The sequence below is a fragment of the Antechinus flavipes genome, chromosome 1 (assembly GCF_016432865.1).
Source record: "Antechinus flavipes isolate AdamAnt ecotype Samford, QLD, Australia chromosome 1, AdamAnt_v2, whole genome shotgun sequence".
Classification (NCBI taxonomy): Eukaryota; Metazoa; Chordata; class Mammalia; order Dasyuromorphia; family Dasyuridae; genus Antechinus; species Antechinus flavipes.
The window spans coordinates 80,279,007-80,296,598 of NC_067398.1; the positions used below are offsets into that span (position 1 = coordinate 80,279,007).

General features: G+C 46.5%; 1 protein-coding gene across 1 annotated transcript in view; it reads right to left on the reverse strand.

Moving 5' to 3' along the window:
- The window catches only part of STAB1 (stabilin 1), a 58,410-nt gene extending 43,794 nt beyond the window's left edge, over positions 1–14,616 (reverse strand). The window contains 12 exon segments of the mRNA XM_051985036.1: positions 497–640; positions 1,433–1,515; positions 1,750–1,877; positions 5,928–6,067; positions 6,323–6,513; positions 7,189–7,308; positions 7,636–7,731; positions 8,191–8,260; positions 8,418–8,503; positions 8,826–8,941; positions 9,334–9,467; positions 14,440–14,616. Of these exon segments, the coding sequence (XP_051840996.1) occupies positions 497–640; positions 1,433–1,515; positions 1,750–1,877; positions 5,928–6,067; positions 6,323–6,513; positions 7,189–7,308; positions 7,636–7,731; positions 8,191–8,260; positions 8,418–8,503; positions 8,826–8,941; positions 9,334–9,467; positions 14,440–14,520 (1,389 nt within the window). The 5' untranslated portion in view covers positions 14,521–14,616.
- Between the last annotated feature and the right edge of the window lie 2,976 nt (positions 14,617–17,592).

The following is a 17,592-nucleotide window of genomic DNA, read 5'->3' on the forward strand; positions in this document are numbered from 1 at the left end:
GACGCGCTTCCCAGAACGCCGGGTCCCACATCTGCTAGCCTAGACTCAGAGACCTGACAGAGACACTACCAGGGGATTCCATCCCCAAGCCCAGCGGCCGCAGCCTTCCTTCCTCCGCTAAGGGACCTGTCCCATCCACCTGCCGCCGGCACGTCCGTGCTCAGCGAGTCCTCTCCTCCGGGCTGGCGGCCCCTTCCGGCCCTCTCCTGTGGCCAGCTAGAGGCCCAGCAGCTGTCCTATCTCTGGGCAATCCCTGAAGGACGCACCCAGGCCGGACCGTCCCCCCAAACATCTCGGAGGGCCTGCGGCCAGAGCCCCCACAGAGCTCCCGAAGGCCAGACCTGGCTCTGCTTCTCCCCGTGCCCTTCATCCTGAGCTTCCCAAGAGCGGTCCCAGAGCCAGTCCTGCTTTCTCTGTCCCACCTTCTCTGTCCCTCACGCCCTTAAGCAAGGACCGAGCCCCAGAGAAAGTGGTGAGGGCCTCGGGGCCTCCTTACTAGGTACTTGCTGCCAGTGATGGTCAGCGATTCTCCGGCCAGTGTCCACCACGTCTGGGAGTATGAGGGAGCCGAGAAGCGCTCCTCTATCAAGTGCTGTCCGGGGACGATGTACAGCTTGCATAGCGACTTGGACACCGACTCCTTCACAGAAGGCAAAAGGAGGGTTTTAGGGGCTTCTTAGGAAAGAAGACTCGGTGTCCCGGGGAAGGGGGTCCCGGGGCTGGACGGTTGGGGGTCGGGATGGTGGGACCTGGCTTGGAATTCTCTGACACAGATAACAAGTCTCAGTCATCTGTAAGATGAGGAAGTCGGACTAGGGGGCTCCCGAGTCTTTTCTGGATCTAGATCGGTGATCCCGTGAAAAGACTGGGGATCAAAGCCCAGTGGAACAAGGAAAGAGAGCTTTGCTTCCCCTTCCGACTCTAGGCTTTAGGGGCATCCTCGCAGCAATTCTTCCTGGCTTTGCCCTCAGGGACCACCCAGGAAAGGGGAAAGGATTTTCTCCGAAGGCATGGACACCTTGGCGGGGAAGGGGATTTCTGGGGGCCCCTCAGGGACCACCCAGGAAAGGGGAAAGGATTTTCTCTGAAGGCATGGACACCTTGGATGGGAAGGGGATTTCTGGGGGAGCTGGCACTGGACCGAGAGGTCTGGGGCAGAATATCACCCCTACCAGCCCCACATTTTTCTCTGATGTATTGGTCAAGCAGGGAGAAGGCGATGAATGCCCACGGGGCACCAGTCTGGGGAGGGGTATTTGCCAGGGTTCAGTACTTTTACTCCATGATGTCTGACACAGGAAGCCCCAGTCCCAGGCTGAGGGGTATAGGGATAAGGTGGTCTGGCCCCTCTGAGAAGGAAGGGAAGGAGGGAGCGGGTGAAAGAAGGGGCCCAAGCAGAGAGCTCTGGGGCCAGGGGGCCAGCAGCACTCACATTCAAGGTCCGAGACACGTACAAGGATGGGACCAGCACTGTGAAAGGCCCGGACTTGGATAGGATCTCCCCACAGCCATTTTCTGCCAAAGGGAGACATGTCAGAGTCCCCCCAACTTGGGATGGGAGGGAGCAAGCCTCTCTCCTCTTACAAGGGGTCTCCTTAGTATTTATCCCCTGCATATAACAACCCAGCTCTTGCAGTTCTCCTATTCCTCTCCCCAAGGAGCTGCCGGACCCGCTCCCCAGAATCCTGGGCCCAGGCCCTCTCGTTGCCAGGGTGTCAGGGTCCCCAGGTCAGCTTAGGAGGGCATTACCCAGCATGCTGAGGGCTGTAGATAACTTCCTTTTGAACCGGTGCTGGCTATTGGCTCTCTCCAGCTCCCTGATAAAGTGTCCATAACAGGAGCGTCCATCTCCGATCTCTCCTTCTTTGCAGGTACACCTGATGGGGGATGTTAGATCAGCTTGCAATTTCCAAGCCCACTGACTCAGCCTCTCACTCAGGCTCTGACCCGCTTTGTCCCCTGGGTCTCATCTTTCTGCCTTCCTTTCTTCCTCCTTCTTGTCTCCCTGGTGAGATTCGGGTCAAGAGACCTTAACTGGGGGTTCCTTTGTGAAGAACACTGTGCTGAGCTAAAATGGGGAAGAGAAGACCCAGACCCTGCCTTCAGGGAGCTTTAGTTTGGTCTGTTGTAGCCTCTGAATTAGTCACCCCGCTTCATAGTCTCCTTCTCCAATCCATCTTCCATACAGATATCAAAACGAGTCCCTTTAAGTTCTGTTCCAGTTTTGTCGCTCCCTCACTCAATAAACCCCAAATATAAGATCCTCTGCTTGAAATCTGAAGCTCTTCAGAACTGGCCCCCACCTACCACACCAGACGTATTTATCCATGACACATTTTCTCAGGCTCCACAATTCATCCAGACTGACTTTTGTGACACTCTTTACCCCCAGTGCCCATCTTCCTTTAAACTGGCTGAAATCCTCTCTCTCCTCACTTGCATTTCTTAGAATCCCTTGTTTCCTTCTAGGTTCAGCCCAAGCATCAGCTCCTCATCCTAAAGCCTTACTGGATCTTCTCGATGCCCCCACCCCTCAGGCCCCTCCCAGCTGCTCCCTCCCAGTACTACTTTTTGTTTACTTCATGGGCTTGTATTTATTTTATTTTATTTTTTCCTGAGGCCATTGGGGTTAAGTGACTTTCCCAGGGTCACACAGCTAGGAAGTGTTAAGTGTCTGAGACTAGATTTGAACTCAGGTCCTCCTGACTTCAGGGCTGATGCTCCACCCACTGCACGTAGCTGCCCCATTTCATGGACTTTTAAAAACATTTTTTTTAGTTCCAAACTTAAACATTCCAAGAGAGTTTTTTCATACACACATTTGGTGTTTCATGTCAATCATTTCTCTGTCAGATGGTCGCGGTTTATTTTTTGTATATTCTCTCTCTTTCCATACATACATACACACATATCTATATATAATGTGTGCACATACATATTATCCACATGTACATATTGTCCCCCTCAATAGAATATAAAATTTATATATACATACATATGTATATGTAGGAAAGCTTTATTTTCATCTTCTTTTATTTAGGCACTTACTAACTGCTACTTTATTATCAACAATATGGAAGGCACAGTAAGGAAGAGGATCGGGTTTTTCTCCTTTGGGAAACTCAAAGTCTGCTCAGGACAGGGCACTTGACAAATGCTGCTTGGTCCCTAATGCTCCTACAAGCCCAGCTAAGAGAGCAGCTGCCCCCTCCTCCCCAGCCAAAGTAACTCTCAGTCCATTGGCTCAGTTGGCCTTGAATTTCCCCATCCCCATTTCCCGATCTCCTGTCTCCCTCCACAATCCCAGATCTGCAAGGACCTTCAGAGCCTATCCAGTCTGACTCACAATAGGGCAAGTTCCCTTGAAAGAGAGCATCCTAAGTCTCCGTGAGACCTCCGGCGATGGAGAGCCCTCTCCCTGTTGAGACTCACTCATTTTTTAGATATCTCTCATTGCTTTTCTTCTATTAGCCAAAAATCTGCCTCTGCAACTTCTATCCGTTGCCCCTAATTCTGCCCTCTGGGCCCAAACCAAAAAAGTCTAGTCCTTTCCAGCGATGGTCATTCTACAAGCATTTATTAAGCACTTGCCAAGGGCCGGGCACTGCTAAGCACCAAGGAAAGCAAAACAAGCGTTTCTGTCCTAAAGCAGCTCATGATCATTTAATAAAGAAAACAGGCACAAGCTCTCTGGTTCACCCAAGACGGAGCCAGAGCTGATGGGAGATAATCTCAGAGGGGAAGCCACTAACAGCAGACCCCCTGAAGAAGGAAGGGTTGGCGCCCCAAATTGAGGCGCCCGAGAAGTTTCCTGTGAAGGAGGAAGGAGAACGTGGCAAGCATGGGGGACTGCCAGTGCAAAGACTGGGAAAAGGGGTATTGGGTTTGAGGAAGGACAATAGGTCTATTTGGCAAAAACACAGGTCTCGGAGGAGACCTTCGCTCATATCTTCAATTTCATCTCTCCCTATTCCTCCATGACTTGACTTGGCCAATCCCCCTCTCTCAGGCACCCCTTTACTAGCCCATTCCTCTCAAACCACAAACATGCTCTGGTCTTTCCCAATCTAAAAAACTTCCTCTTGACTCTATCACCCACCCCTCTCACATTTCATCCTCTTTCTCTCTTCCTCTTCTGGGAAAGACCAAACTTCCAAGAAGACTAGTCTACCCTTGACGCCTCTGCTTCCTCATTACTCCCTCATTCTCTCCTTAGCTCCTTTCAATTACTTTTCATTATGACCATTTTGCTGACATTGGTCTCTCAGAGGTCAAAAGTTAGGCCTTCACTGACATCTCTCTTAGGCTTTCTTTCCTTCTCTGCTTCTGCTGCCCCCTTCTTCTGAATATTTTCTCTACTTTTTAGCCTGCCATAATGGTGGACACCACTGGCTCTCTCCCTATCTGTCTGATCTTCTCAATTTTCTTTCCTGGTTCATCCTACTCTTGACTTTTAAGAGTCTTGGGTGGAGAGAGGTCCTGCCCCCTAACTCTTCTCTTTGAAGAGTTCTCCATTTGTTTTATTGACATTCTCCATCTTGCTATCTCATCCCCTCCCTTGGTTTACATTACCGCCTCAATGAAGATGGCTCCTAAATCTATCCCTGCCCCGATCTCTCCTTAGACCTCCTGACGCACATGAACAATCTCTCACCCACATTTCAAGCAGAACTCATTGATTTCCCCCTTAATCTGCCTTTTCCTGTTGATGGTATCATCATCTTCCCAGTCATTCAAGTTCAAAATTTCAAGGTCATCTTTTCTCTCCTTTCTTCCCACTACCTAATCAGTTGGGAAGTCTTGTAACTCTATAATACCTCTCTCATCCATCCTCTTCTATTCACAAACTCTAGTTCAGATTGTTACCCCTTCTTTCTTGGACTTCTATCTCCTTTCCAGTCTATATTTTACTCAGTTAATTGTGTAACTCCCTGATCAAAAGTTGAGTGGTTCCCTACTGATACTTGGATAATGCTAACAATCGTAATTATTATAATTGCTAGCATTTACATATCTTCCTTACAAAGCTCTTTTCATGTATTATCTCATTTACTATTATTGTCCCCATTTTACAGAGGAGAATAATGAGGCTGAGAGAGCTTAAGAGATATGTTCAGGATCACACAACTAGTGAATAGCTGAGGCATGATTCAAAATCAAATGCTCTGGGGCAGCTAGGTGATGCAGTGGAGAGAGCACCAGCCATGTAGTCAGGAGGATCTGAGTTCAAAGACACTTAATACTTCCTAGCTATGTGACCCTGGGCAAGTCACTTAACCTCAATTACCTCAGGGGAAAAAAAAGAACAAAATCAAATGTTCTGACTCCAAGTCTGGCACTTTATCTGTCAGACCATGCTGTATATTCTAAAATACCACCTCCTTTTTTCCAGGCCCAGCACTCCATCCACTGTGGTTCCAGCTGCCTTTTATACTTATTTATGATGTAATATACTGTGTCCATCCCTCACTGTTCCCTTCCCATTCACTAGTAATTTTTTTTCATTTTTTTAATCTCCAAAATCGGTAAACATTCAATCATTTGGTACAATGAAATGAAATTGATTTAGGCATCTTAGTACATACACATACCCTACCCACAATCCTTAGAGAGGGAAGGGACCTGAGATTATATAAAATCCAACTTTTCCTTCTGCTGCCTTATTTTGCATTAAAGTGAGGTTCCCAGGGTTAAGTGACTTCCACAAGACCACTGGAACCATAGACTCTGGGAAAGCTGGAACTTGAACCAAAGTTCTAAGTCTGATTGGTGTTCCTTCCGCACCCCAGGCTGCTTCTCATTTATACTCACACAGAGAATAGGTCATACCATCCCTCAGATTCTGGTCCCACCATCGTACCATTAACCAAGACGTTACAGCCCACCCCGGTACGCCCACATGCTCATTCACACTGTCATGTGCTCACCTGGGTCTGCCCTGCACATCCAGCTGGCAAGTGGCTGAACTGTCGCAGAAGAAATTACGGCAGGAGGAGATGATGGGTCTGCAACCTTCCGAGATGTTGTGGCTAATACCGGTTAGGCCTGGTTTGCAGGCACAGATAGACTGGGGAGCCAGGGGAGGAGAAGAAACCCTTGGTTGGCCGTGACGAAGTGAGGAGAGGGAAGGAGCCGAGGCTCCCTTAGCCCCTTTTTTCGCACTCCCTACCATCACTCCAGTCTGGCTCCCATAGGTTCTGGAGCCTGAGTCCCAGATATGGGGTGTAGGCTATCCTAAAGTCTTCTCAGCAGGGAGAGTAAGGGAGAGTCCCCCCCCAACCTTGCCCTCACCCAGTGTCCCTGGCTGGGAGCCCTCGGTCACCTTGCCTGGACCCAGATATAGGCACCGGGTGGTGTTACTGGGACAGCCACCATAGTTGGAAGTGCAGGGGTCCACGGGCTGGCAGAATTTCCCATCACCATGGTAACCAGCCTTGCACTGACATTCAAAGTCTCCATTCTCCAGGGTTGAGCATGTAGCAAAAGGAGAGCAGGAAGAACAGGGATCTTGGGCTGAAAGATTTGAGGAAGAAAAGGGGCCATGAAAATCAGGAAGGGACGTTGTGGTTAGCCTATCCTATGGACGGCAGGAGGGTAGGAAGGAGCCAGATGGGATATTAGCAACAAGTCTATAGGAACTTGGTATCCCTTCAGTGGATGCATGGAATGGATGAATGAATCAAACAATCAGTGAATCCTTGGTCATCTTGTTGACTGATTAGAACCTTTGGTTGTCCCTATAGAATAGGATATGATGTCAGGGCCTTTCCTTCCCTGACCAGTTGCCCAATCCACGAATCCCTTTAATGAAGACAGTGCCTTTCATTTCCCATAAGGAAATCAGGCCAGTGCCTAATTGGAGATGAATTCATATTAAAGTGAATTTTTATTAAAGTGTACATGACTGAGTAGGGTCCTTTTTTAGTTGGAGAGGGAAATGAAAAGAGAACAGGATAAGAACAGGAGTATGAAAAAGGGAAGGGAGAGTGCCAAAAGGAGAGGCTCAGGGCATTGAGGTCAAATTTCCCCTTTTTCATCATTTGCCTCTGAGTTACTAAATGCACATGGGTATTTGTGCAAGAATATCCATAGGTGAGAGCTAGGTCTGCTTTGGGGTGTAGGGAATTGGGCAGGGGTTACTCTTTTTTTGAACAGCAAGGGCTTCCCTTGGGTCTTAAGAGGGCTCACCTTGGCATTTGGTGCCCCGGAGACGGTAGCCCGGGAGACACTTGCAGCTGGGTGCCCCAGTATCTGTGTTCACACACTGTGAGTTCTGTGGGCAGGCCAAGTCCTTGCAGGCCGCCGCTTCTGGAAGCAGAGCAGAAAAATAGGGCAGAATGGTAGACGGACCCAATCAGAAGTCCCAGGTCCTAGTTCTAGCTGACTCACTGTGTCAACTTAGGCAAAATATACCCTTCCTTTGAACCTCAATTACCCTTTCTGTAAATGGGCCAGGGAAGATTGGACTCAGTGATCTCTAGGCTCTCTTTTAGCCCTGAGGTTCTGGTGGATCCTGTAAGGCAGGAAGGACTTGACCCACAGTCCCCACCTGCCGAGCTGCCCTCCTCCTCTTGCCTGTGGCCACTCTCCAGCCTGGAAATGCCTCCTGAGGCCCTGCTGGCCCAGGACACTCACCCTGGTCACACCGGGGGCCAGTGTAACCAGCAAAGCAGACACAGCTCCCATCACCTTGGGGCCCGTTCTTGCACACACCATGGACACAGGTACACACTGTGAAGAGGAAAAGAACTTCATGCCCAGAGGTCACCCAGTACCTTGACTGGGCTTAACTCTCTGAAAACAAGACCATGGACTCCATCCCCACCCTACTTCCATCCAAAATCCATTAGAGCTTGGAGGGGCCATTTTTTTATATGGATCTCTGCTCCTGTCTCTCTCTTGATGTCTATGACTAGTGGTTTCTCTTGGTCTGTGTATTCTGTCTCTGTCTACCTGTCTTAGTCCCTTTCTGTCTCTGTCCTTCTCTTTTCATCTGTCTTCAACTCTATCTCCACATCTCTTTGTCTCTTTTCCCTGTGTCTCTGAGTATGTCTCTCTATGTCCAACTTCTCTCTATGTCTTGGTATCTGCCTGTATTTCTGCCCTTCTCCCCAGCCCTCACTCCCCCCCCCCAGTCTCTGTCCCTCCATATGTGACCCCTTCTGTTCTCTCTAAGCCCTGCCCCCTTACCTGACTTGCAGTCAGGACCAAATGAGTTCCCATCCTTGCAGTCCTGGCAGGCAAAGCCGCCATATGCTTCCTGGAGAAAGATGCAGCAGTTGTGTTAGTTACAAAGTCCTCCCTCTACTTCCCCAAGGTGCCAATGCTTTCTTCCACTCTTGCTTCACCACGATCCCAATATAGGGGCTGATTGCCACTTCTGACCTCCTCTCAGTGCCCATCCCACAGCCTCTCACCTCACACACACAGGTCCCATTCTGACCAATTCCATCCAGGCAGGTACCATGCCCATTACAGGGTTTATCAGGTCCCCCAGGACACTCTGTGAAGAATAAGGTGGGATCAGTGGGGCTCAATTTCCTGACCCAGAAAATACCAAGCCTCCAACTTGAGCCCCCTCATGCTGACAGTGCTGAGCCAGGGAAGCAGACACTTTGGGGTTTCAGGATTCAGCCACCCCTCTCCCTCCGGGGGTGAGGCAGCAGGTACCTCCTACATCTAGGGGAGACCCTGAGTCTGTTGGAAGAAGAGCCAGTGGTAGGTGACCATAACCTCGGGCAATCATAGTCCCTTTCTCATAGGGGAACTGAGCCCACCCCTGTGTTACAAAGTTTGCGATTGTCCCATTGGTCCCTGCCCCATACCATAGCATTCAGAGCCCCAGTACCCAGGACAGCAGGCCTTCTTTTCCACCTCTTTCCAGCAGACCTGGCTGCATCCAGACATCAAGATGGTATTCTCTCCCAGAGTCACAGAATAACTGAGACAAGAAGCAAGTCAGTAATGGAACTCCTGCCCTAAGGGACCCTTCCTTGGAGCAGCAAGCAGTGGGAACTCTCGGGCATTCAGGACTCACGTTAGAGAGGGGAAGAATGTCTGAGAATATGTCTATCCACTGGAGCTTTTTGGTGTCTTCCCCAAACTTATCCTGTTCATCTGAAGCTTTCAGCATCGATTTCCCTCCCATCTTCCTACCTCCAGATAATTGTTCCTTTTTTTCCACCCCACCAGTGCCTTTCTCCAAGTTTTTCCTTGAGATCTTCTCAGCCAGACGCTGCCCCTTGCAATTTCCTCTGTCTGGGGTGGGACTTCCTAACCACAGGGTGTTGGGTATTTGGTGGGGAAGTGGGGATAACTAGGATAAGCCAATACCTGCAGTCCTCAGGGCCTTTCTCCCAATTCTTGGTCCAGCCTACTGGGCAGGCCTGATTCTTAAAAGCCACACAGGAGGTACATGGAGAATTTGTGAGGAACTTTGTTTTCATGTTACAGTGTTTGGAATGGATCTATAGAGGAGGTAGATAGTGAAGAGTGAAATGGATCTAAAACCTCAAGCCCCCTCATATTTCTACCTAGGAAATATCAGAGCTATTGGGGGCTTCAGACACTATGTACTAAAATAATCTCATTTTACTGAGTGGGAACTGAGGTCACAGAATAATGTTAGGGGCAGAGGTAGGATGAGAGTCCAGATATCTTGACCCTCAAGTTAGTACTCTTTTCACGATCATATTATGCTTCCCCCTATTCCTTGTAAGAAGTTATACATTTATTTCTTTAAATTTTGCTCCAAAAAGGTTTCCTTTTTAGGCTACCTTTTCCTTTAATGCTAATGATGACTAAATTTAGAATTTTAAAATAACCTAGATGTTATTTAATGTTATTCCACGTTATTGCTTTAATATAATCCCTTTTTTGTAAATATATCTGTGCTTGAGTGGAGCATCATTGGATTTTTTTTTCAGTTAGCCATAAGTGTGACTGAAACCATAATGTTTAGACCAGATAACCTAACCTAAATACCATTATTCATTTGTGACTTAATTATAAACAAAGACTCCAGGAAGAAGCCAAAAGTCTCATAGCAGGGCAAGAGTACTGAGTTTGGAGACAGCAGATCTGAATTTGAATCCTGGCTTTGCTACTTGCTGTCTGTGTAACTCTTGAACAATTCACCTAATGTCTCTAAACCTAACTTTTCCTCATTTATATATAGACTAACTGTTTCCTGTAATTCCTCCTCCTGCCTTACATGGGCCCTCATTTTATTGGAGTAGATCAGAGGTGTCAAATTCACAATACTGCAGAGTACATCCTGAATTAGATTAAAATATAATTGGAAAATATTTAACAAAAAAATTAAAATGCAACAGAACATAGATAATGTTAGTGTGTGGTTTTCTAAGTCAATATGAAGCTGTCAGGGATTTTTATGTAGTTTAATGGCTCCATTTCGATTGGAACCTGATATTACTGACCTAAGATGTTCTATGAGGTGTCTAGCTCTAAATCTATGAGCTGTTGAACCTGTGACTTAAAGTGACAATAGAAATATGAGGGTCCTTGGAAGGCAGACTAAGTGACCCAGTGTGAGTTCAGAGGAGCTTGGTATAAGCTATGACTATGCAAGCATGTGATTCTTGGTTTTTAGCTTTGTGGTGACCGATTGCGGAAGCTCCACCCTGGGAAGAGAGCTGAGTCCTCGATTTGGATAGGTCTTGTGCTAGGGAAAAGCTCTCCAGGCCTATTCCTAGAAGGGATGTGGCAACAGCTGTCCTCCCCTTAATACCCCCCCCTCCAATAACTATTGTAAAAGAAAGGCCTGTGAGCAAGGGGGTGAGTAAAAGGGATTAAAATGCTTAGGGTCAGCGCTAGTTCCTTTAACTGAAGAGGAATTATTTGGAAGGTTAGCGTGAACATAAAAAAGAAATCCTGGGACCAAGAGCTTAGAGCATGATGCCTTAAGGTCAACTGTTTGGACCCCTTTGCTCCCTCAATCTATGCATTTTACTTCTTTCAAAATATGGCCAACAATTTCAAACTCAAAAACAAACTGATCCCAGTGCTGGCTTGTTGGTGTAGAAAACCACAAATTAACATTATCTATATTGCATTGTATCTTTGTTAATTTTGTTAAATATTTCCCAATTTGCATTATAATCTAAATCAGTCTCTATGTGAAAGTTTTGGGGCTCCAGGTAGCCCTGCCAGACTGAGTTTGACACCTCTGGGACCCATCTCCACCTTTTTCAGGAAGCTTTTCTTTGACTAATTCCATCTGAATCCAGAATCCTAACCAGGAAACCCAGCCCTTGAGGCAAATTCAATTGCGTGGTGGTGGTGGTGCTAACAGTAGACAAGGATCCTCCTAGATCATTCCAAGACCAATGGCCATGGCATTTGTTTGGAGTAAAATCAGTTGAATATGAGAGAGGAGGTAAAGAGTTTGTCAGTCCTAGCCATGCACAGTCTCACCAAGGAGAAGGGTAGCCTGTCCCCAAGAGGGTTAGGCCCCAATCCCTGTAACTTAACTGATGGCACCTGGCCCTCAATCCTCAACTCCTAGGGGAAAGGGGAGTAGAGGGTGGCAAACTCCAGGAGAAAGGAAAGAAACTTAGGGAGTGGGACCAGAAGACCTTAGGATGGGATTCAGAGAACTGAAGGTCCGTTAAAAGAAGAAAACACTCCCCAAATCTCTGGAACAAAATCCCAGCTGCCCAGCCCTAGTAATGGTATTTCCTAGACCACGCAAATGGTGTTCCTATAAATCTGCCAAAGCCTTCATTGCGCCTAATGATTTCTCCCCGTCTCATTTTTATCTCTGACAAAATTCTGTGTATTTGCTTTTTGCCTTTTCCATTCATTTCCCAAAAGGTTCCCACTGCTCTCATCTCTAATCTGTAAATTCCCTGAGGGCAGGACTCCTCCTGGGATGCAAGAATCTAGAGATCTGGGGTGCTAACCTTGGCTCTCCCAATGACTCACGCTGATAGCTCTTCTTTATCCCCTCTGGACCCTAGCTTCTCTTGTTAATAATTTCTCTGTTACATAGAGAGAAACCCATGTGACTGGCCTGCCTTTCCCACAAGGGTGCCTAAGGTTTTTAGGATATAATGGATGGGAAAGGACTTTGAAGCAGAAATGTCAAGTTATTATTATTGTCCTTTGCTATTCTCTTAAGGAATCTCAAATTCCACTCCTAATTCAGTTCCACCTGGTGCCAGTTCTCATCCAGAAAGCTTTGCATCAACCTTGTACTGAGCCCAGCTAGGGAAACTGAGATTTTGACTTTAAATAGAGACAGAGACTCAGACATAAAGGGATAGAGATATTCCATGGTTAAGAGAGAGAGAGAGAGAGAGAGAGAGAGACAGAGACAGACAGACAGACAGACAGACAGACAGACAGACAAAAAGAGACACAGAGACACAGAATCAGGGACAGAGCTGCATGGATTCAGAGGGAGGGAAACAGCCACTTGACAAGCCATTCAACAACCTCATTCACTGCTGCAGCCATTCTTTCTTTCATTTATTCATTCATCCATTCATATACTCAGCAAATATGTATTCAGCACCTATGTGCAGAACACTGTACAAGGTATTAGTGGAGGCACAACAAGGATATTGTTTGACAGAATTCTTAGTCTCACATACTAGGAAAAAAATAAACAACAAAAAAAAGATATAACATTCCAGAGTGATGGAGAAATGGAACTCAAAAGTGCCCGAAGTCAGAGGAAGAATGCTGCTGCTGATAGAGGAAGTTACAGAAGTGTTTTTGTAGGACTTGGGTTTTAAAAGATGGGGAAGACTTCAAAAGGGGAAGAGAAAAGGTATTTCTAGGCACAGGGAAGAGGAGAGGAAAGAAGAAGAGAGGAGAGGAAAGGAAGGAGAGGGAGAGAGGAAGGGAGAGAGAGTAGAGGAAAGGGAGAGAGAAGGGAGGAAAGAGAGAGACAGAGAAAGAGAAGGAGGAAGAAAAGAGGAGGAGAAGAAAGAGGAGGAGGAAGACGAAGAGGAGGAGGAGGAGGAGAAGAGAAGAAGAAGAAGACAGATCTAAATAGAGAAAAAGGGGGAAAGAGAAGAGACAGATGTAAATAAAAAAGAAGGGAAAAGAAAAGAGAGAAGAGACAGATGAAGAGGGAGAGAAAGAGGGGGGAGAGGATGTAGACACTGACACATAAATCCATTAAAGAGGTGTTCAAACAAAACTGGCCAATAAGAATGTCTTAGTTCAACTCCAAACATCAATCCCTTGATTGTCAATGAAAAGCATCTTTGGGAACTGGAGGGAGGGGGAAAGACTAAGCAGTTTCTTAGGGATGTAGAGAAACTAGAAGCTCAGTGACTATGTATCCGGGGGAACAAGCCCACAGTAAATGCCCTATCAATGCTAGGGATTCTTAGGGGACAGGAACAATATCTACTCTAGGAATAGGGGATCGTTTTCAGGCCTGGGGGGCTTCATGAAATCTGTGGCCATATTTTCACTCAGGCTAGATAACACTGAGGCAGAGAGACAAGGAGGCAGATAGGGAGAGAGACACACACACGGACCAGCAGAAGATGGTGAGGGAGGCAGAGATACAGCTATAGGCAGAGAAAGGAAGATAGAGTACAGATAGAAATAGAGAAAGGGAGACAGAGGGTTAAAGGCACAGAGATACAAAGAGATAAGGAAACAGAAAAAATAATCTGTCCATCCTCAAATTTTCCTAAACCATTTTATCTGGCTATCTCCCTTGCTACCACAATTAATTTTAAAACTTGCTTATTTCTGGGTCTGATCTCTGCTCTTGAAATGTAAGCTTCATAAAGGCAGGGGATTTGTATTTTTGGGTTTTTTATCATTGTTATCCCTAATAACAAGCACATAATAGGTGCTTCATATATATTTACTGAATATAGAGTCAGAGAGACAGATAGAAAACCAAGTCTCAGTCACGTACTCACAGAGAGCAGCAACCAGATGAACATAGAGATCTAATCAGCCATCCAGCCAGAGATGCCCCCAAATTTATATATGGAAACAGAAAGGAGGGAGGAGAGAGACAGAGACAAAGAGAGAGAAAGAGAGACAAAAACAGAGAGAGACCGAGAGAGAAATACAAAGAGAGACTGACATGCAGAGAGACACAGAGAGAGAGGGAGGGAGGGGAGGAGAGAGAGAAATAGAGGTGGGGAGAGAATGAGAGAGAGAAAAAACAGGAAAGTTACCCAATAGTTTGTTCACTGACACAAAAATGGAGTTGACAAAGGTACTGTATCCCAAACATTCCCTGCCCCCCCCCCATCCATCCAGCCCGTCCCTTTTGATCTCATCCCAGTTCTCCTCACAGTCCCAGGACAATTCCCAAAGTCTGACATTCACTCTATTCTCTGTTCCTTTCAGGGGAATTGAATCCAACCCCAAATCCCCGAGACTCTCACCAATCCTACTCCCCCAGTCCTGGCCCAAACCCAGACGGATCCAACCCACCTTGTCTCCCTTCCCCTGGCCCACACCAGCCAGCCAGAGAGCCAGGAGCCAGAGGAGACGCGGCCTGCCAGGGCCAGACATGGCCAAGCGCTGCAGGACTCGGCAGCCTCAGGATGGGGGAAGAGGACTGTGGGCAGAGGAACCTCCGGAGGCTGTCTAGGACACAGATGATCCAGAATGGGGCTGGGGGGAAGCTGCCTTCCTTAAAAATCACACACACACACACACACACACACACACACACACACACCAGCCAGTTCACCCCAAACAGGAACCCATCAGGATTTCCTCTTACATATCAGCCGCAAACAGGCGGAAGGAAAACCTCGGCCACTGACCACCAGGAACAGACTGCTCAGGCCCTTGGCAGGTCCGGAGGCTGAGCCCGGAGCAGGCAGCCCGGCCCAACCCCAGTGATGCTGCCAGGGGGCACAGGAAGCCCACCCCCACTTCTCCAGCAGCATCTCCCCCACCCCTCCAACGGCCGCACAGGGAGGGCCTAAAATGCCATCGTTACAGTGAGCGTCCGGATTCATCTCCCCCGTTAGGTACAAATGTGTGGGAGGGGACGCCTTAGAGGTTTTATTGTGCCCTCTTCTTGATTCCGTTTGGGGTTTTCTTGGCAAAGACTGGAGTGGTTGGTCTTTCCTTCTCCAGCTCATTTTACAGAGGAGGAAACTGAGGCAGACAGGGCGAAGGGACTTGTCCAGGGTCACCCAGCTAGCATGTGTCCAAGGCCTGACTCCAGGCTCAGTGCTCTCCCACTGTACAACCTTCACTGACATTTTAGAGGGAAGGAGTCATAGGATCTTAGCTTAGGTTTTCAATGTCTGTGGCAGCCCTTTTTGTAGTGGCGAGGAGCTGGAAGCCCATCCGCTGGGGAATGGCTGAGTAAATTATGGGATAGGAATGTTATGGAATATTATTGTTCTGTAAGAAACGACAGCAGGATGAATACAGAGAGGCTCAGACTTACATGAACTGATGCTGAGTGAACTGAGCGGAACCGGGAGATCCTTGTACATGGCAACAAGAAGACTATACGGTGATGAATTCCGATGGACATGGTCCTCTTTGGCAATGAGATGATTCAGATCAGTTCCAATGGCCTTGGATAGAGAGAGCCATCTGTATCCAGAGAGAGGATTGTGGGAACTGAGTGTGAATCACAGCATAGGATTTTCACCTTTGTTGGTGGTGGTGTTTTGTTTTCTTTTGTTTGCTTGGTTTTTTTTTTTTTTTTCATCTTTGTGTTTTTTCCCCTTTTCATCTGATTTTTCTTGTACAGCATGGCAAAAATAGAAATATGTTTAAAACAATTGCACATCTAACCTATATCAGATTGCTTGCTATCTTGGGAAGGGGGAAATACAGGAAAAAAATTTGGAACACAAGGTTTTGCAAAGCTAAATGTTGAAAACTTTCTTTGCATGTATTTGGAAAAATAAAATACTATTAAAAATAAAAATAGGTTTTTAATTGATAGCTATTGTTTTTATATCACCTAGATTTTCCAATTTCCCTTCACTTTTCCCCTTATCTCAGAAATCCATCCCTTATAACAAAGACTTTAAAATATTACTATTACTATTATTACTACTACTACTACTACTATTATTACTTCTACTACTACTGCTGCTGCTGCTGCTGCTACCTAGAATTTATATATTGATTCAAGGCTATAAAATTCTTTACAAATATCTCATTTTATTCTCACAACCTTGAGGGGTAGATGTTATTATTATCTCCATTTTAAACTTGAGGCTAAGGGAGAATAAGTGACCTGGCCAGAGGTCATACAGCTAGGAAATGTCAGACATGAGCACATTATACAGCATAGATTTTCTTTTTCTTTCCCTTTTTTTTTCTTTTGGTTTTGGAGAGGCAATCAGGGATTAAGTGATATGCTTAAGGTCACATAGCTAGTGACAAGTGTCTAAGGCTGGATTTGAACTCGGGCCTCCTGACTCCAGGGCCATTGCTGTATATATTTTGCCATCTACTTGTCCCTTACTGCATAGATTTTTGAAAGGTCTCCAGAAGGCATTTGGTCCAATGCCTTGATTTTATAGATGACAAACCTGAGCTGCAGAGAGCTTCGGCAACTTGCTCAAGTTTACACGGGATTCGAAGCAAAAACTCTGACTCCCATCTACTTATAGGGGTGAGATGGGTAGGAAGTGGGGGATTTTCCAGGTGTTGCAGCAAGGAAAGGAACTGAGGCTGGAAGTTAAGACCCCTGCGTTCCATTTCTAGTTCTCTCTGTGAATATGATCAAGCCCCTTCCCCTCCCTATGTCTCAGTTTGTAGAGGATGATCTCTCAAGGCTCTTTCTAATCCCAACCTTCGTTGTTAACACAAGATTAACAGAATCAGGATCCAAACACCAGAGATGTACCAGACTGAGTGGGAGGGCGAGCACGGGGCAGATATGTGGAAGTATAAGAGGGATAAATTTCTACATTTGCTTTTTTAAAAATTAAAGATAATTGCAGAAGTATAAAAAGGGAGAAGTCTGAGGGGTTTGGTGGACTTAAATTTTGATATGAGTCAATAGTGTATGAAATCTCTTTGCTGTAATTTCCTCATCTCTAAAAGGAATAAAGGATATCATGGCCCCTTGATACAGACTCCTTACTACAACTGTTGAACTTACAACTCTGAAGTCCAACTCTGAAGGATGTGATGGTCATCTTTGACTGTCAGTGGAGTCCAAGTTCACAGAATGAAGGAGGGGACGATAGTCCTATTTGTACTGGATGGTGTATGTTGGGAAGGTCGCCAGCAAAACGGAATACTTCCAGAGAAAGGTAAACAGGATGAGAAGATTGGAAGTCCTTCCCTCCAGCGATCCATGGAAGATCCTGGTAGTTGTCCAGGGGAAGTGGAAATTCAGAAGGGATTGAAGATTCTAAGGTTGATTTATCCATTCCTAATTTCTCTACTGACCTCCCATAACACATCTCTACCTACATATTGTATATCTCAAATTGGATGTCCCATAGAAAGCTTGAATACAACATATCTAAAATAGACGCCATTGTCTTTCTGTCTACTGTCTACACAAGACACCCCATCTCCAGACTCTGGGCATTTTCTCAGGTTGTCCCCCATATCCAGAATGCTCTCCTAATTTCTCTGGCTTCCTTTAAG